The 21,537-nt window shown below is 40.5% G+C and overlaps 1 protein-coding gene across 1 annotated transcript in view; it reads right to left on the reverse strand.

Moving 5' to 3' along the window:
- Nucleotides 1-1,720: 1,720 nt before the first annotated feature.
- LOC145356030 (breakpoint cluster region protein) overlaps nucleotides 1,721-21,537 on the reverse strand; it is a 406,846-nt gene continuing 387,029 nt past the window's right edge. The window contains exons 22-23 of the mRNA XM_080208612.1: nucleotides 9,507-9,669; nucleotides 1,721-6,769 (exon numbers count right to left, since the gene is read on the reverse strand). Of these exons, the coding sequence (XP_080064738.1) occupies nucleotides 6,680-6,769; nucleotides 9,507-9,669 (253 nt within the window). The 3' untranslated portion in view covers nucleotides 1,721-6,679. The remainder of the gene's footprint in view (nucleotides 6,770-9,506; nucleotides 9,670-21,537) is intronic.

The following is a 21,537-nucleotide window of genomic DNA, read 5'->3' on the forward strand; positions in this document are numbered from 1 at the left end:
AGACAAGATGGGCTGAATGGCCTCTTTCTGCACTGTAACAATTGTGATTCTGTGATAGAGCTGAGCCGTTCATAGTTGAAATTGTAAAGCTGTCCAGTTCCATTTTCCCTCATATTAAGATGAAGCCTTGGTGCAGAAACACTGAATGATGCAATAACCCAAATAAAACATGAAACATAAAACGTGCAAAGTCTTAGCATTAGCACAGCTTCTGAATTGAACAGTTTTGATGCATCACCTAAAGATCCCATTGGTTAACTTTTGAATCTGTTTGCAGCCTCCATTTGAAGTTTTAAATCTGAAACCTCAGTTTGAAGAATGACTTCATTCAGTTGAAGATGGCAGTGCCTCACCACCTTGTCAAGTGCAATAAATGCCAGTGATGCCCACATCCCATGAAAACATTAAATCGTCCTCAGCCCCAATCCATTAGATTACCTTTATTTCCCATTGCATGCAAGGCCAATAAATTGCTATCAATGATTATATGATTTTTAGTATGCAGTGAAAGGTATTGTTTCTTGCATGCTATACGAAGCATACTGTACTTGGGGACAGGAGAGGGTGCAGAATATACTGTTATAATCATAGCTAGGGTATAGAGAACGATCAATTTATTATATGGTAGGCCCATTCAAGTCAGGTGGCAGTAGGGAAGTAGCTGTTCTTGAGTCACTTTGAGTACATGACCTCAGGCTTTTGTATTTTTTTCCCCGATGGAAGAAGTTGGAAGAGAGAATGTCAGGGAGTGTGGGGTCCTTGATTATGCTGGCTACTTTTTTTGAGGCAGTGGGAAATGTTGACATAGTAAGTATATGGGAGGCTGGTTTGCGTGATGGACTAGGCTTCGTTCACGCCCCTTCGTAGTTTCTTGTCGTCTTGGACAGAAGCAGATCCATTCCAAACCGTGATACAACCAGAAAGAATGCTTTCTTTGGCGCATCTGTAAAAGTTGGTGAGATTCGTCATATGAACGTCTGGAGTCCTATTCTTCTCTATATATTTTAGACAAGAGCGCCCCAATGTCTTTACTTCGATCAGTTTTCAGTCATGATGAGCTCAAGGTATCTAAGCACAGAATGGTTGCAGCACAGGAGGTCATTTGGCCCATCATGTCTGCGTTGTCTCTCCGAATGAGCAATTCACTTAGTGCCTGCTTTCTCCCCATAATCCAGAAAATTCTTTTCAGGTTTTAAAAGTCATGATTGAACCTACTTCCACTTCACTCTCAGGCACAACATTCGAGACCGTAAACACTCACTATGTAAAAAAAAATGTTTTACGTCCCTGAAGCCGAGTAATCAACTTTGATTGTAATCAACTCATTGTAGCTTTTTCTTTGTCTGTGAAAACTTTGTTTCCTTAATTGATTGTCATCTGCAAATTTAGATATAAAATTTTTATTCCATTGCCAGAGTTATTGAAAAAATATAAAATGCAGAGGCCCCCGTAAGATCCTTAGAGAACAACACTTCACTATCACCAATTACAATAACATTCCCATTATTCACTCTTCATTCTCTGACACTCAACCCCAATTAGCAATCTAGATAAGGTTATCTTCAGTTGGTGTCACTGTTAGTTTTTTCCCAATAAAGTGGAGAGTTGAAGCCCAAGATCAGCTATGATCTTATACGGCGCGAGAGGCCGTATAATCTATTCTTGCTTTTATTTCTTGCATTTTTGTGGATTCAATGAGAATGAGCACAAAGCACTGAAGTACAGATACAGGAATTTTATTTAACATTTTTTGTGTACAAACAAAGGTTACAAATGCCTTAGGATTTCTTCAATTACGCATCCCTTTCATGCCTAACTAATCTTAGAAAGTGACAAAGACCTAAGTCAAGTTATCCAAAACAGAAACTAAAAGCTGTATCCTTTTCCCTCTCTCCTACATAGGTGGAGCCTCTCATGTAGAACATTCTTGTAAAATAAGTAAGTACACAAAACGATGAGTAGATAATCGTAGTAAGCAGTGCTACAGCAGGGCACCAGCTCCAGTGGAACACATTCACAAACTTATAATTATGTCAATTCAACTGACAATCCGAAAATGCAAGGAACAAAAGGCTTCTACACAAGATTTGAATAAGTACTATTTATATAATTTAATCCTGATTATTTTAATAAATAACTAACCCACATCCCTGGACTGTGCAGGTGGCTGAACAATTACAACAATACATGAAGAGCAGATTACAAGGGTTTACAGTCATTTGGTGAAGGGAATTATCACGTTCTGCTTAACTACAGCATTATATTACAATATTTTAACCTACCCTTAATTTTCCCATCCAATTACTTCCTTTAAATTATCATTGGCAACTCTTCCATATGGTGCCTGACAAAATTCCCATTGTTGATTCCTCAGTGTGACTTCACATTAGATCATACTACATCAGTTAAAAAATAACAAAATGAATTTCCAGGTAAGTATTAATACTAAAGCACTGACATTTAGAGACTGAAACTTGCTAATGAGTGCAGTCACTTCAAAGGCATCTGTGTTGACAAGAAATGTTGAGGTTTGAACTGTTAAAAGAAAATCTACTTTCTGCTGCTTTAATTCCAACATTGCTTTCTACCAGTTTTTTTAACACCAGTAACAGTTTAAATGTTGCATCTGCCTTTTTTTTTTAAATACTGTTTAGTGAATTTCTGCACTTGACATGAAAAGATACATCAATATGGGGGGGGAAATATTTTCCATTTTCTTCATATTCATGGGTATGGTCAGAGCAGTGGAGTATGGTGTTGAAATAGAGGATCAGCCATGATTATGTTGACTGGAAGAGCAGAATGAAGGGGCCGAATGGCCTACTCCTGCTACTCTGTTTCTATGCTTTGAAATTTCTACGATTGAAACCAGTTGTATGAAAAATTTATACCAAGCCATGTTTCGTAAGATTCATGTTGTGAAACTTTGTTCTGGAGTTTAGAATAGTGCATGTTACTTTACAGAAGATAATTATGAGTAGCAGTGAGGGATAATTTTTATTATCATTATCTAGAGTGGGGTAAAATGCCAGAGAGGGCATTTAGATGGCCAGCAAATTCTGCTTGTTTTTTTTCGTAATACATTGAATAGTGTTGTGAGTTCCATTTTAAGGGAGACGTGTTAAAGTTGCATAATGGACTAGTTTATATTATATCTTCCTGACCTTAGAATATGGGAGATGCTGAGTTCAACATTTCACCAGATGTGTAGTGAGAGAAAACAGGAAGATTTAATAGTGAGGTTTTGATGAAGGGTTTGCACTCAAAACACTACCATTTTCCTATTTCAGATGCTGGCTGACCTGTTCTCCATTTCTAGCGCTTGAAGAGTTTTTGATAATCTTTAGTGCTATCTAATACTTCCATAGGCTTCTGAAATCCTTTTTTATCCAGCATTTATTTATTTTCCATAATTCTTCCCCTGGAATTTCAGTAACTGGTTCCATCTGAATTGTGTTTTGTGATGACCGAAATGACTTTTGTGTATGGCAACATTCCTCTCTCTCTATTCAGTGAACAGCGTAAAACAGCACAACTCAATGAATAAAGTTGAGAAGAAGAGGCATCATTCCTTGGGTGTTGCTACATATGTCAAACACACTATGTCAAATGTTTATTAGCACCTGCCATTGAAACAAGCACACTATGTCTGTCCTGATGCAAAGGTGTTCAGATTGCTTTAGTTTTTATTAATTAAATACTTAAACTGAATTTAAATAAAACAAAATCACAGCGGTTGGTAAACGTTAGTCTCTTGCAAGAACCACAAGTTTCATCGTATAACTGATGCTGAAAAGGAAATCTGTTCAACATCAATTCGTAAAACATTAGTGTTGAGTAATTGGTTAATACTAAGATATGAGAGACTTCATGAAGCTCAGGAACCTGAAATTCCAGTCAGACAAGGTGCAATTCACTACATTACTGTTCATATCAACAGGATCCCAGTCTGAAGGACTGAGCCACAGAGACCAAACTTCAGCTGATCTTAGCTGAGAGAATTAAACACAATGCTTTCTTGGTCTAAATTGGGTAAAAAAAATCAGCCAGGGTCTCACATCCTGATCATTACTCAATGATTCTTGCTAAAATATAGGAAAATATACTGTGATACTCCAAATTTGAGTCCCTATCAGTATTCAATATCTAGCTTCACATATTGAGAACTGTCACACGGACAAGGAATAAGAAGCTGTGGCACTGTAACCCAGTGACAGTGTTTGTGAGATTGAATTGTAGCAAGAGCTGCTGCTATCAGAGCTGAAGCAGAAAAATGATTCATTAGTGTATTTGTGGTGATGTTCTTGGCACTCAGGAACTGAAGCATTAGTTTCAGGGCCTGACCTTTCTCGGGTTACCTCAAGCTGCAGCGGAAGTTGATTCTCTAACACTGATTAATACCCACTGGTACCCGTGGAAAAGGGAGATTAGTGTTTAAGTGATACAACACTCTCAATAACAGGATTGGTATATAAAAGGTTGGAGGATCACTAGCTTATGTTGATTATGGGTGCTTGAGTACTTTTCTGCTTGGCAGTTGGTGACTAGTGGAGTGCTGCAGCAATCGGTGCTGGGGCCTCAACTGTCCACCATATACATAGACAATCTCGAGGAGGGGACCAAGTGTAGGGTAACAAAGTTTGCGGATGACACAAAGATTAGTGGGAATGCAAATTGCCTGGAGGACACAAAGTCTGTAGAGAGATTTGGATAGGCTAAGTGAGTAGGCAAGGATCTGGCAGATGGAGTATAACGTTGGTAAGTGTGAGGTTATCCACTTTGGAAGAAATAATAGTAAAATGGATTATTATTTAAATGGCAAAAGATTACAACATGTTACTGTGTAGAAGGACCTGGGGGTCCTTGTGCATGAATCGCAAAAACTCAGTCTGCAGGTGCAGCAGGTGATCAAGATGGCAAATGGAATGATGGCCTTTATCATGAGGATGGAATATAAAAGCAGGGAGGTCTTGCTGCAATTGTACACGGTACTGGTGAGGCCGCACCTGGAGTACTGTGTACAATTTTGGTCCCCTTATTAGCTTTGGCGGGGGTGCAGAGAAGGTTCACCAGGTTGATACCAGAGATGAGAGGGTTAACTTATGAGGAGAGATTGAGTAGACTGGGCCTGTACTCATTGGAGTTTAGAAGGTTGAGGGGAGATCTTATAGAGACATACAAGATAATGAATGAGCTAGACGGGGTAGAAGCAGCGAGGTATTTCCATTTAGAATGGAAACAAGAACTAGGGGGCACAGCCTCAAAATACGGGGGAGTCAATTGAGGAGTAACTTCTTCTCCCAGAGGGTAGTGAATCTTTGGAATTCTCTGCCCATTGAAGCAGTGGAGGCTACCTCATTAAATGTGTTTAAGTCACGGGTAGATTTCTGATCAATAAGGGAATTAAAGGTTATGGGGAGCAGGCAGGGAAGTGGAACTGAACCCACTATCAGATCAGCCATGATCTTATTGAATGGTGGAGCAGGCTCGAGGCGCTAGATGGCCTACTCCTGCTCCTATTTCTTATGTTCTTATTGTGTATGGACTTTAGCACCTAAAATAGCCACTGCTGAAAGATGACATTTCTGGAATTTTTGAAATGCTCTTAGGTCAGGGGCTCAGATTAAATAATAATATTTAAAAGGGTTAAGACTCATCTCACTGATTTTCACCTTTACAAGTTAGTCATTTGTTAAGGAAGTATCAAAGCTAGCAGTTCAAACTCAGTAAACTTCATTCATCAGAAACTTTGACAACAAGGACTTTTTAATCTCAGCCCAAAATAACCAGCTCCTGGGAAAAACAAAACAGAAATTAATATAGGGAATTTTATTACATAAACTTTAATTCAACATGCCTGCATGTTAAATTCCATTACTGAAAGGGTTGGAATGTATTAATATGGCAAAACAAACTGTTGGAAAGTGACCCGCTGGGAAGTTGCATTCTAATGATTATCTCCTGCACAAATAGAAGCATGGTCACGTATTACTCATGCAGTTAAACCTGTTGTCTTCTACAGATAAGGAAACTTGTGAAACACACTGAGCTGCAAAAATGGCTGTCAAGTGCATTCCTGTCAAAAAAAAATCAAAAATCTATTACTCAGATCAAGCTTTCTGTATATATATATATAAAAAAAACTCGAGTTGATCAATGTTAGTAACGAATGCACTGGTACAATTATGCAGAACATGTTCTCAGAAGCTTTTCCATTGTCATAGGTCTACTTCGAGTCTGGTAAATGTGTAATTTCCATATTCATTCCCATTCACAATTGCTCTTACAGATAGCAAGTTCCAATAGGAAGCAATAATTGTTTCTATTTGTTGTGGGATTGGTATAATGAATGAAAAAAACTCAGAATTATCCATCTCATTCATACTGGAGTACATCATTAAGATATTTTAATATCTAGCTGTAACATGGTTAGATTATCACTGTTATGCACTGCCCTCTGGTGTATATGAATAGGAGAGCTCAATATAGGTCCATACATAAATTGAACTGTACTCTATTCAAGTTTGCTCTAAAATACACAGTAAGCTTGGTCAGAGACTGTGGATTAAACCAGTGACATATCATGCCCCATAATTAATGAAGCTCTGGCAGAGGTGGGCACTTTATTGTAATGTTGATGGTTGTTTGCTGCTGCATTTTGTACTTGGATGACTACTTCCTATACCTCTGTTGAGAAAAGGATGCTCTGGCGCTTGCTGTCTGGGGTTGGAATAGTCTCCAACTGCAGGAAATAGAGCAGAACTTGCACCTGGAAAGAATAACATGAAACTCTAATGAAATCATCTTAGAGTAAACAACTTGTTAGATGTACATTGTAAACGGTCAAAAACTTTACATGGTGGGTCAGCAAGCCCAAATATTCCAATCATTCTGGTTAGACTCAACCATAATTTTCAAATATGATACATACTTAACTTTATCACAGCTAGAATCAAAGGATAGGAAAGTTTACATAGAGAAAGTTGTCAGGATTCCTGCTCATGTTGGCTAACCGTGTGTGTGAACTTTGTTGAGGCCAGGACTAGGTTATGTCTACCATTTCCTTCAAACTTTCTAATGTTCATCATTCACTCACAAGAATAAAGAATGATCAGTCATAGAATCTCTACAGTGCCATTCGCCCATCACATCTACACCAACAACAATCCCACCAAGGCCCTATTCCCGTCATCCCACATATTTACCCCACTAATCCCTCTAACCTATGCATCCTGGGACACTAAGGGGCAATTTTGGCATGGCCAATGATCCTAAGCTGCACATCTTTGAACAGTGGGAGAAACTGGAGCACCTGGAGGAAACCCACGCAGACACAGGGGAAACTTGCAAACTCCACACAGACAGTGACCCAAGCTGGGAATCGAACCCAGATCCCTGGGGCTGTGAGGCAGCAGTGCTGACCACCGTGCCAACATGCTGTTCATGATCTTACTGAATGACACTTGAGGGGTTGAACAGTTTACTCCTGTGCAATTGAGCTACGATCCTATGAAAAAACTACCTAGAAGGATGTAGAGCCGTAATTCAGCATCAGCTGTTCCTGGATTGAATGAAAGGAGGGAGATATAGATTTAAAAGTCCTTAACTAAAGAATGGTGAGAAATCATGTTGCTGGGTGGAAGCAGGAATGTTTATTCATTGAGCTTCTAGTGCTGTTCATACTGTGAGAGGGAGGGATTGAGTAGAAGTTTAGAGCATATAACAAGCCAGATTCCTGATGGATCCAGTATTTCCCCCCCCCCACTGTTTTTCTCTTTGGAACTTAGCTACACAGCAGCTGACAGACCTTCAAGACATCATTGTTCATGTCTCATATTCAATAACAATCTGTGACTTTCCAATGCTCTACAAGTTTAATGCAACATAAATTCTGTGTGATGTTCATCCAAGTATCAGTGTAATCTGGGCAGAATTCAATGAAATTGCAGAATTTTAAACTGAAATGAGTGTCTTCTGGAACCATTTTACAGGAGAGTAGCCTTAATCTTTTTACTGGTTCAAAAGTCCATTCATCTGAAGCATTAAAATAGCCATACCCCCAGGTCAATATTGCAAATTCCTGCTGATTGTACAGAGATTCTGAGGTGCTCAGGCATGTATAGCTATATGAATCCAGCATTACTCACCTGCAATGACCAGTGGTCAATTGAAGCCAGATCTGCTTTTCCTGCTGTTGCTGCAATAGCTTTCAATTCATCTAGTTCAGCCAATTACAGTACAGTGGAAATATGTGGTGTCAATTGACTAGTGGTGACAGATCCTGAATATCAAGAGCGGCTCAAAGCAGTCAATTAAAGCCAAATAAAACAGAAGACCAGGAACATTAAATCAGTCAGCTGAAGAATGATTCATTCCTGGCAATGAAGAAGAATGCTATGTTCCAGTCATAATTAGATTGCAATCATTATGCTGCTTGATTGTGCTGATTCATGGGAGATTTTATCTTCAGGATTATGCTGATAGTTTCACATGGTAACCAGAGGGAAATTTCCTCTTAGCAAAACTAATGCAGTGTCCAGTGCATTCTGGGCACATTTAGTCAATTGTGCCCATGGTGGTAACTTCCCACCCAGTGGTTCCCTTTTCGGAATTTCTATTCTACTTTCATAACAGAACTCAGAGTGAAGAATTGTATTGGTTACTTTTTTAAATTCAAACGCCGGAATTTTCTGGCTGTTCACGCTGGCAGGGTTCTCTAGTCCCGCTTGGAGCGATGGCAGGGTATGAATGGCCAGAAATTTCTGGCCAAAATATTGGTGGCATTAAATTCATATTGAGAAAGCAGCTTTGCATTTGAACAGCAATTTTTCAGCAATGAAGTAGGGAAAAGGTAAATGCATTTTGTACCTGAAGGGAAAGGGTTAATGAATTTTGTACCTAGAGTATATCACACACATAGCCCTTCATCATAGCTGATCTTCCCAGGCTTATACTGCTCTTAGCATTAATGTAAATTATTTGTTCATGTTTTACATGCTTTAACTCTTGTTTTTGTAACAGCTGATAGTTAAATGTGACTGTTATTTTGTAGACTTTGTAAATCTTACCCGTTTATATTAGTTGGACATTGTTACACAGATGGTAGTTTACGATACCGGCTTTGAACAGGAAGAGTCCTGCTGGGACAGCCACGATCGCACAAGTAACTTCAAAGACAGGGATGCCGGTACTGCTGCAGAAGAGATTTCCTGTGTCCTGACTGTAGGACTGTAATTCTGGGGCTGCATCACTACCCAGGAAGGAAGACCCGAAGGTCTGGCCGGAATTGGAACTTTGAATTGTGGTTACTGCTAGAGCTCATAGTGTATAAGTATCCACTTGTGTTTGTGTTCTATGAGATGTCTGTAGTCCTACTTCTCCCAAAATTCTGGAATACACCCCAGAGTTTTGAAATATAAACCACTGTATTTTGACTCACTAACAGCCTGAGGTATTATTTTACCTACAACAGCAATAAGAACAACCAAGAATGAACATGAAATTACCTGTGACATCACTTCTAGAGACCAGCTATCTGCCATCGTGATGGCCTGTGTAGGGTTTGTAGGTATTTTACTGTCCTTTTCAGAAGGCCTCAGCAAAGTGGGTCCAAAGACAGTGGCCAGGTTATGCAATGACATCTTGTTGATCTGCTCTTTCTCTGCCACCCTGTTGAGTTGAAAATTGCCATGAGGGTTAAATTTATCAATGGAGCAGATGGACAGAAAGAAACATTTATTCTGTTTTATTTTTTATTCTTTAAAGCAGATTCTTTCAGACAATCATCTTCAGTATGCTCTTTTGAAAAAAGTTATTTCCCATGAGCAGAAATTACATGATGTGGGTATGCCAGCATTGGACTGGTGGAAACACAGTAAAAAGTCTGACAACACCAGGTTTTAGTCCAACCAATTTATTTGATAATACTCACAAGCTTTCGAGGGGACTGCCTCTTCGTCAGGTGAATGGAGAGTTCTGGCCTCAGACAGAGCATATAAAGCACAGACAGTTTAGAGATTACTGATTAGAATGCGAATCCTTACACCTAACCTGCTGTTCAAGACCTGAAGTGGCTGATAATGTGAGTGGAAGGAGCACTGATCACAGGTTACAGAGATGTGTATTGTCTCCAGACAGTACAGTAAGTGAGGTTTTGCAAACCCAGGCAAGTCACGGGGGTTACAGATAGTGCGACATGAACCCAAGATCCCTGTTGAGACCGTCCTCATGTGTGCGGAACTTGGCTATCAGTCTCTGTTCAGCAACTCTGCGCTGTCGTGTGTCGTGAAGGCCGCCTTGGAGAATGCTTACCCGCAGGTCAGAGGCTGAATGCCCGTGACCACTGAAGTGTTCGCCAACAGGAAGGGTTTGGAGAATGCTTACCCGAAGGTCAGAGGCTGAATGCCCGTGACCAGGCAGCCTTCACGACACACGACAGCGCAGAGTTGCTGAACAGAGACTGATAGCCAAGTTCCACACACATGAGGACGGTCTCAACAGGGATCTTGGGTTCATGTCGCACTATCTGTAACCCCCGTGACTTGCCTGGGTTTGCAAAACCTCACTTACTGTACTGTCTAGAGACAATACACATCTCTGTAACCTGTGATCAGTGCTCCTTCCACTCACATTGTCAGCCACTTCAGGTCTTGAACAGCAGGTTAGGTGTAAGGATTCGCATTTTAATCAGTAATCTCTAAACTGTCTGTGCTTTATATGCTCTGTCTGAGGCCAGAACTCTCCATTCACCTGACGAAGAGGCAGTCCCCTCGAAAGCTTGTGAGTATTATCAAATAAATCGGTTGGACTAAAACCTGGTGTTGTCAGACTTTTTACAGAAATTACATCACAGGCACAAGATGGAATGGGTCATTTTTTAACTCTGGGACAGACAGGAATTGAAAAGTGAAGTTGAAATGACTGAAGCACTCTCTGCGTGTGCCTTCTGAAGTTAATTCACTGACACCACTGGCTTCACTGAGATCTCTCATCAAGTGCTCATTTACATAAAAATGATATAGCAGTTCAAAAGAATACTTGGGAAACAATTTTTCAATGTATGAGTCACACTTTCCCTTTTATTATCAGTTTGGTTCTGTGGTAGCACTCTTACCTCTGAATCAAAAGGCTGTGAGTTCAAGTCCAACTCCAGGACTTAAGCCCCTAATTTAAACTGATATTTCAGTGCAAAAAGGAGGGACAGCAGCACTGTCTGAGGTAAATGTTTTAGATGAGACTTTAAATCAAGAGCCATCTGCCTGTCAGATGAACATAAAAGATGCCATGGCACTAATAAAAGAGCAGGAAATACTTCTGGTGCCCTTGTTTGGAAACAATTACATTCAGGCAGTGTTGTAGCTGATAAGGAGGCCACAAAACTGTCTCTGTTAGCACCAGCCTTGAAAGACACTTGCCATAAATCTGGAAAATTAGGGAACAGGTGCCAGACTTGGGAAGTTCTTATTAATGCTAAGACTAGCTAATTGGAAGAAGTAACCATTTCAAATATGCATATTTGGATGTCACCGAAGTGAAAAAGAGATATAAAGCAAGGAATATTACAGCAGATACTTCAAAACTGGACAGGACCCAGCTATCCAAGGATAGAAACCTGTGACACAATAAATTCCCTTGTGTTGCAAGTTTGACCCCGAGTATATGCATAACTATTAGTAACAATGATTATTATTGTATAACGGTTATTCACAAGGGCTCGCCTTTGCAACCTCGCCCCTTGCTTGAGGCATGGTGATCAGGTTAAAGCATCCCCAATCAGCTCTCCCCCTCAAAGGGGCAGCATCCTTTAACCATCTGGGTCTATGGCGACATTACCTTTCCATACTTGCATCAAGTCCCTAAGACATGAAAGAGATCATCATCTGTTTAATCAAACATTACCTTCCTGGTTCTTTGAAAAGTGGACCTTCCTGAACCAAAAGATGGCTACTACGTGTCACATGATTGACAAGCTGGCTACAGTTGCAGAATAAAAAGTTCATCCTTGTGGAATCTCACAGGTTTTGTTGTGAAGACACATTAATGTCCAAAGATGTGTAGGTTAGGTTGATTAGCCATTTTAAATGTATGGCGTTAGGGGATAGCGTGAAAGGGAGGGACAGGGTGGGATGCTGTTTTGGAGAGTTGGCTGAATGACCTCATTCATGCTAAAGAACAAAGAAAATTACAGCATAGGAACAGGCCCTTTGGCCCTCCAAGCCTGCACCGACCATGCTACCTTTCCGGGGACCATATCCTTCTATTCCCATCCTGTTCATGTACTTGTCAAGACGCCCCTTAAAAGTCACCATCTTATCCGCTTCCACTACCTCTCCCGGCAATGGATTCCAGGCACCCAGTATTCTCTGTATAAAAGATTTGCCTCGTTCATCTCCTTTAAAACTTACCCTCACACCTTAAACCTATGCCCCCTTGCAATTGACTCTTACACCCTGGAAAAAAGCTTCTGACTATCCACTCTGTCCCTGCCTCTCATAATTTTGTAGACTTCTATCAGGTCTCCTCTCAACCTCTGTCGCTCCAGTGAGAACAAACCAAGTTTCTCCAATCTCTCCTCATAGCTAATGCTCTCCATACCAGGCAACATCCTGGTAAATCTTTTCTGTACCCTCTCCAAAGCCTCCACATCCTTCTGGTAGTGTGGCGACCAGAATTGAACACCATATTCCAAGTGTGGCCTAACTAAAGTTCTACAAAGCTACAACATGACTTGCCAATTTTTAAACTCAATGCCCCGGCTGATGAAGCATGCCGTATGCTTTCTTGACTACCTTCTCCATCTGCATTGCCACTTTCAGTGACTTGTGTACCTGTACAACCAGATCCCTTTGCCTATCAATACTCTTAAGTGTTCTGCCATTTACTGTATATTTCTTATCTGTATTAGACCCCTTGCAAAATGCATTACCTCACATTTGTCCGGATTAAACTCCATCTGCCACCTCTCTGTCCAAGTCTCCAACTGATCTATATCGTGCTGTATTCTCTGATAGTCCTCATCGCTATCTGCAAATCCACCAACCTTTGTGTTGTCCGCAAACTTAATAATCAATCCGGTTACATTTTCTTCCAAATCATTTATACATAAATCAACAAAATGAGGAACGAGCAGACAAACTGTCTCCCCAGCCTGGGCTATAACAAAGGGAGAGCCATCAGCAGATGTGCTAAATGCCACCATTTATCTCCAAAGGTAAACAATGGATTTTGACCAGAGGCACAGAAACTGCTTGCTCGCTTGAACTGACTCATTAATGGACCACATCACATGACCTAAGCTCACAATTCTGTTTGCTGTCTAAACTCCAGTCTGCAAATATCAAAACAGTACTCCAGGCTGACCAATAGTCTACATCAAGTTGAAGCCTCCTCGAACTCTGTTTCTGTGGAAGATCCCTGCTGTTGCATGCTGAGCAGACCAAGTCTCTTGATACTAATCTCATCTCGTTGTATCACCATCAACTCTAAAGGAATTATGCAGAACCCTCTTTAAGTAGCTGAATTGTAGCTCTTTCATGAATGAACCATCGTTGGACCTGATGTTTTGGATTCTGGCAATCGCACAAACTGATATCCGTAGCTGTGGTGCTTTCTCTTTGAGTTATTCATAGTTGTAAAAACTCTTTTTCCTATCTCATTACTGTGTGCCTGTGTGAAGTTGTAATAACTCCCTGGTTTGAATATGTGAATTAACTATACTTCTAATTGTGATGATTTCAGCCAGGCTAATGAAGTTGGCTTGCTAGAGTGTGAACTACCTGAAGAGTCCCACTACCTTAAAAGAGATACTTGATGAGTCCTGGTGCAGTTGACATCTTCTGTGCCCACTGGGCACTTGCAGGGGCTGCGGTGCATTATAGACCCCAATAATCACCTTTTAAGTTGATGTTTTAAGTTTCTTTTGTGCTTTGTTTTTTGGTTCGGGCTGTTCCCTCTTTTCTTGGGGAGCTCTCCCTTTTAATTTGTCCCTCGGTTAATTTGATTTTGTCTAATTTGTTGGTATACAGAAAGAGCTACCTGATGAATCCTAATTGATGGTTAAATCAGGGAGCCTCATGTTCCCTATTTAAAGCAGGTGTGTCAGTCTCCCAGCCTGCATTTAGCAGGCAGCAACTGGAGAGCTGGCTGTGTACAGATGTATGGTGTAAATAAAGTAACTTGGTGATGGGACTTTTACTTCCATGGAATTTTACACTAATTTAACTCTGAATAGAGTTTGCTGTGAGTCACCTTAAAATACCTCACAGAGGGTTTGGAGAAACACACCACCACCTATTTCAGAAATGAACCACCTTTTTGGACACATGGTGAGAAAATGAAGGATTTCAATTGTGCCTCCCTCCCCTGTTTGTGGGCGGCACGGTGGTTAGCACTGTTGCTTACAGCACCAGGGACCAGGATTTGATTCCTGGCTTGGGTCACTGTCTGCACGGTTTCCACACATTTCCTCCAGGTGCTCTGAATTCCTCCCACAGTCTGAAAGATGTGCTGGTTAGGTGGATTGGCCACGCTAAGTTCTCCCTCAGTGTAACTGAACAGGCACCAGATTGTGGTGACTAGGGGATTTTCACAATGATTTCTTTGCAGTGTTTAATGCAAGTCTACTTGTGACACTAATAAATAAAGTTTAAGTTTCTTTCTTACGAAAGCTAATAAACATTGTTGAACCTGATTTTCCTGTGGAATATGTCTAAATGCATTCTTTAAATACGCTGTCTATTATTCCTCTCACAACCAAATACAGTCATTGCTTCAGTTGCTGTTTATAGGACATTTGGTGGCTGCACAGGATTCCGACAGTGCAGAATGAGGAGATTCAGCTCTTCAGGTCTGCACCGACTCACCGATAGAGCTTCTTACCCACCAGGTACAGCACTGGGTAACTATCTGTGTGGAGTTTGCACGTTCTCCCATTATCTGTGTGGGTTTCCTCTGGGTGCTCTGGTTTCCTCCCACAGTCCAAAGATATAAAGGTTAAGTTGATTAGCCACTGCAAACGCGTGGGGTTACATAATAGGATGGAGGGAAAGTCTGAGTTAAAGTTATCGGTAAAAGGGGAGTTGATTAAATTTTTCACCCAGAGGTTCTATGAATGGTAGGATCCTGGAAAGCACTGAAGACCAGAGGCATATCCACAGATCTCTGAAGGTGGTAGGGCAGGAAGATTAGGTGGTTAAAAAGGCTATAATGTGGTTAAGGATACTTGCCTTTATTATTTGAGGTACAGAACAGAAGGAAGATCATGTTGGAACTGGTTGGTTAGGCTACAACTGAAGTAGTGCCTGCAGTTCTGATCACCACATTATAGGAAAGATGTGTTTGCACTAGAGAGGGTGAACAGGAGGTTTACCAGATTGCTGCCAAGGCTGAAGGGTCTAAGCAATGAGGAAAGATTGGATAGGCTGGAACTGTTTTTCTTGGAGCAAAGAAGGTCTGAGAGAAGACCTGATAAAAGTGTGTAAAATTACGAGAGGCAAAGAAAAGGTGGTTAAGAAGGACCATTTTCTGTTAGTAGATGGGTGAATAATCACAGGGCATAGATTTAAGGTGAGAGGTAGAAGACTAAGAAGGGAGTTGAGGGGAAACTCTTTCACTCAAAGGTTGATGGGAGTCTGGAACTCACTGCCTGAAAGGGTGGTTGAGTCAGAAATTTTTGTAACATTTGAGAAGTATTTAGATATTCACTCGCACTGCCATAACCTCCAGGCTTTGGGCCAAGTGCTTAAAAATGGGATTAGTGTAGTCAGATTTTTATTGACTGGCGTGGACACGATGGGCCGAATAGCATCCTTTTGTGTTGCAAATGTCTATGAATCTGGAACTCACTCCCTTAAAGGATGGAAGAGCAGAAACCTTCAGCACCTTTTAAAAAAAAGTTGGATGTGCACTTGAGGTGCCGTAACCTACAAGGCTATGGACTAAGAGCTAGCTCACAAGGACACAACAGTGTCTTCTTCAATGGTCTTCTTCTAGACAATGGTCTTCTTCTAGTCATATTTTTATATTTCTGAAACCTCTGGTTCAGAAATTGCAATGGGAACCCTGACTATTTCCACCCTACCTCCAGGGCGAACAAGGTACCTCACCTATTAATCAGGATGAAGCCAGACAGTATTTTTTTTTCTCTCTGTATGATTAGCCAATGTGTTATACATCTTTACTGGATCATTCTTTTTTCACAAGGGATCAGACAACATCTGTGCATGTATCTAAATATTTGGAATCTTTTAAAATAACTGGAAAAATATTTTTTTTTAGATTTTCTGCCATCTTTGAAGATATTTAGGGCAATTTCCACCAACGTTTCAGGTCATAAACTTCTTCATGGAAAATATGATACAGTCTAAATCACATTGTGAGATCACGATTGGTGATATAAACTTCAATAATAGTTTGGTGACATGTTCTAGGTAAGTCCAGCCAAGTTCAGTCCCATAAGACCATAGGAAATAGGAACAGGAGGAGGCCCTTCAAGCCTATTCCATCATTTAGTAAGATCATGGCTGAACTAACACTCATTAGGTCTACTTTACTGCCTTATCTCCATAACAATTAATTCCTCTGCTGATCAAAAATTATTGATCTCAGCCTTGAAAGCGTTCACAGACTCAGCTTTCACAGCTTCCTGGGGTAAAGAATTCTAAGGAGTCATCACTAAGAAAAGAAATTATTCCTCAAGGCCATATTGAAGGAGCACTGCCTTATTCTGCGACTATGCCCTGGTCCAGCACTCACTCATAAGTGGAAACATCCTCCCAACATTTACCTTGTCTAATCCCCTAAGAATCTTATATTTCACTCATATCACCTCTCATTCTTCTCAATACCAAGGAGTAGACCCAACCAATAATTTAATCTTTCATCATACAGCAGTCCCTCCATGTCTGGGATCTTCCTAGCTAGTAACTCAGTAAATGACAATGTTAAATATCTCGAGTCCAAATTACTGAGATGGTGATCACCTAAAGTGTGTAGCAAAAATATAATTTTCATTAAATTTAACTTCACGTGTAGCATTTTTCTCCATCTACTTTATGATTCAGATCCATTGCTCAATAGAGAAAATCATGCCACAGCACCCGTTGAGTGGTTTTGTGATGGGAGTCATGTCAACTCCTCGTCTGATTATGTGGGAAACACAGAACATTTTTTTTTCAGGCTTCAACCCTTTTTCCAGTAAATTGATGAGGTATTGGTATCCTTCCCTACTCTTGCCCTGACCTGGAGAATTTCATCATTATCCTCCTCCTCTCACTATGACATAAATCCGAATTTTCCTTTCCTTCACTTCTCTGTCTCCACTTCTGGGAATAGGTTATCAACCAATATTCACTATAAGCTCACTGATTCCCATAGTTACCCTGAGTATACTTCTTCATGCCTGGCTTTCCCTAAGGACTCTATTTCATTTCCCCAGTTTCTCTATTTCTGTCAAGTCTATTTGGACAACGCAACCTTACACAGCAGCAATTCCAATGCATCTTCCTTTTCCTTCAACTAAGGATTCCTTCTATATTGTGATTGACAGGGCCCTCTGAATATACCAATTCTATTGCACACAATTCTTTCTCACACTTTCCCCTCTTTTCTAGAGCCATATTAGGGTTCCCCCTGTCATCATCACCAGTCCCATATTCAACAAATCATTGCCATTTCTGCCGCCTCCAGCAAACACATCTTCTTCCCATCCCTTTCGGCATTCCGAGGGACCATTCCCTTTGACACTCTCGGGTCCATTTCTCAGCCACTCCTAATACTCTTTTCCTTCCCTACAACACCCTTCCAAGCAAGTGTAAATGGTGCAATATATGCTCTTTTATCTCTTTCCTTCATGCCCTTCAAGGTTTCTCAGAGTTCCTCAGGGTAGTGTCCTAAACCTAAACTTCTTCAGCTGCTTCTTCAGTGATCTTTCTGAAGTGGAGATGTTTTCTGATGATTGCACAATGATCACAATCATTCGCGACTCCTCGGTTACTGAAACAGTCCATCTCCAAATGCAGCAAGACCTGGACAATGTCCAGGCTTGGGCTGACAAGTGGCAAGTAATATTCATGCCAAACAAGTGCCAGGCAATAGCCATCCCCAGCGAGAGAGAATCTAATCATCACCCCTTTACATTCAATGGCCTTACAACTGCAGAATCCCCCATTATCATCCTCCTTGGGGTAATTAGAAACTGAACTGGACCCAGCCATATAAACATCAATGGATACAAGAAACTCACCTCCTGACTCCCAAAAGCCTCTCCACCATTTATAAGGCACAAGTTGGGAGTGTGATGGGATATTCTTCCTTGCCTGGATGAGTGCATTTCCAAGAAACCTGACACCATCCAGGCTAAAGAGCCTGCTTGTTTGCTACCTCTTCCACATTCATTCCCTCCACCACCAATGCACAGTGGCAGCTGTGTGTACCATCTATAAGATGCACTGCAGGGATTCATCAAGACTCCTTACACAGCACCTTCCAAACCTGCAACCACTACCATCTAGAAGCACAAGGGCAGTAGGTACATGGGAACATCCCCACTAGAGGTTCCCCGCAAAGCCACTCACCATCCTGACCTGGAAATATATCACCATTTTTTCACTGTCACTAGGTCAAAACCTTCAAACTCCATCTCGAACAGTACTGTGGGTGTAACTAACCAATATGCAGTGCAGTAGTTGAAGATCACAGTTCACCATCACCTTCTCAAGGCAACTGGGGATTGGCAATAAATGCTGACTTAGCCTGTGATACCTATGAATGAATTAAAAAAGGTCCCAAAATACTCCTTCCAAATCAAACAGCAATTTATCCATACTTCTTTCTGTTCAATAGACAACATTCATTGCTCATAATGTAGCCTCGCCTATACAGAGGAGACCTGATACAGTTTGGGGGCTTGCTTTGTGAAACATCTCCCTTCAATCTGCAAGTGTGACCCTAAGCTCACAGTTATCTGTCATTTTAATTTTTCACCTTGCTCTCATTCTAACCTGTTTTCATCATTAGGTTGCTATAATATTCCAATGAAGCTCAAGGAACAACACTTTACCTTTTGAAGAGGCATTTTATACCCCTTCTTGACTCAACATTCAGTTCAACAATTTTAAATCATAGCCGTTAACCCATTTTGTTCTGTACTTCTTTGCTGGTTTGTTTTTATACCCCATTTCTCTCGTTTCCTTCACTTTGTTTTATGTCAGAGCTATCCTGCAATTCACATCTCCTCCAGAGACATTTTTTGTTTCTTTACTTCTTCCATTACCATTCTATTTGGCCCTGTAACCTGATCTGTCCTGTCCTCCACTTCATCATTTTGATCTGCTTTCCACCCTCCTCGCTCAAAATCTATTATATTTCTAAAATACAAACAAAGTGCTAAAATATTCAGTGGGTCTGGCAGCATTTATGGAGAAAAGAACATTATTAATATTTCAGGTTTGTAACCTTTTATCGAACTATTAGATTTCTAACATCTCCCTATTTAATGTGAGATCACAGACCTGAATCATCAATTCTGTTTCTCTCTCCACAGATGCTGTCTGACCTGCTAAGTATTTTCAGTCTTTATTTCTTGATTAATCCACACCTCTCTTAAATGAAAAATTATACTGTCCAATACTTTGTCCATTACCGAGGTTAGGCTGACTAGCCTGTAATTACTGGAGTTATCCCTTTCTCCAATTTTAAACAACAGTACAAGATTAGCAGCCCTTTGGCCAAATACCACATCACTCCAGAAAGGATTGGTAAATGATGGTCAGAGTCTCTGCTGTTTCTTTTCTTGCTTCCCTTAGCAGTCTGGGTTGTGTTTTACCCAAGCGTTTTATCCACTTTCAGGAATGCTAAATAATATTGCAAACTCCTTCTCAACAACAATGCCTACTTCATCCCTCTCGCTTTTAAAAAGCGAACTCAAAATATTCATTAAGAGCTAAGCTCATGTTTTCTGTCTCCAAAGACACATTTTGGGCTCTAATTGGTCCTAATCTTTCCATATTATCAGGTTAACCATGAAGGTCTGTGTAGTGAAATAATATGCCAATACTGACTGCCCCAGGTTTACATCTGAATAATGAATATTTGGTGAAAGTACTATAGAGCAGCAAGAGCCCAGAGAACTGTAGGGACATAGTAGGCCAGTAGTTGGTTTGTTCTCATTGGAATGGTGGAGGTTGAGGGGAGACCTGATAGAAGTCTACAAGACTATGAGGGTCATAGACAAAATGGATAGTCAGAAGCTTTTTCCCAGGATGGAAGAGTCAATTACTAGGGGGCACAGGTTTAAGGTGCAAGGGACAAGATTCAAAAAAGACGTAGGAGGCATTTTTTTTTTACACAGAGAGTAGTGGGTGCCTGGAACCCGCTGCTGGGGAGGTAATGGAAGCAGATACGATAGTGAGTTTTAAGGGGTATCTAGACAAATATATGAATAGGATGGGAATGGAAGGATATGATCCCCAGGAGGGTGGGGGCTTTTAGTTCAGTTGGGCAGCATAGTTGGTGCAGGCTTGGAGAGCTGTAATTTTCTTTGTTTTTTGTTCTAGGCCATTCAGGACTCACCCCTGCAGCCTGATCTGCCGTTCAATAAGATTGTGATTGAATTGTATCTTAACATCATTCCCCTGCTCTATATCTTTTTATGCTCTTTTCTAGCACAGCCATTAACTGAGCTGGCATCTACTGTTTTCTGTGGGATACAGTCTACCCTTTGCATGAAGAAGTGTTTTCTACTCTCACGAAAAACTCAATTTTAAGCTTATGTTCTATTGTCCTAGAACTCTCCAGCAGCAGTAAAGATTTCTCTCTATCTGCCCTAGCGATTCATTTCAAAATCCAAAAACATAAATCAAATCACCTCTCAACTTTCTATAGTTTCAGGGAATACAAACCCAGTTTATATAATCTCTCTTTATTATTTAACTCTTGCTGCCTCATTCCAGTGAATGTACGCTCCACTCCACCGAAAACCAATATATCTTTTTTATGATGCAACATCCAGAACTGTGCAGTGCACTCCAGATGTGATCTAATCGGAGCTTTTCAAAGTTATTGTAAAATTTCCTCCCTTTTAAATTCCACCCTATAATTATAGTACAAATACACCTCATTAACTTTCTTACTGTTGTACCTGATCACTGTATTTTAATGATCTGTATGCAAGGAGCTTATAAATAATTAGTACCTTCATTGCTTTTGGGTTTTCACCATTTACATAATACTCATTCCAATTCCGTTTTCTTCAAAAATGGAAAATCATACAATTAAATGCAATGAATTCCATCAGATACAGTTTCATCCATTCACTAATCAACATTATCTCTATAATTTTATACTCCTGACTGCAGTCCTTACCATACTACTAATCTTTGTCTTCTTGACAAACTTGAATGTACAGCTCTCTATTGTCTTATATCTAAAGTCATTGACAAATATGAATACTTGAGGAACCAGCAGAGATTCTTGTCCTTCCAGTTTGAGTGCACAACTGTTAGCCTCATTCTCCATCTACTGCCCAACATAGGGAGCATG

Source organism: Carcharhinus amblyrhynchos, chromosome 20 (assembly GCF_965287045.1).
Source record: "Carcharhinus amblyrhynchos chromosome 20, sCarAmb.v2.hapA, whole genome shotgun sequence".
In the NCBI taxonomy this organism is placed as follows: Eukaryota; Metazoa; Chordata; class Chondrichthyes; order Carcharhiniformes; family Carcharhinidae; genus Carcharhinus; species Carcharhinus amblyrhynchos.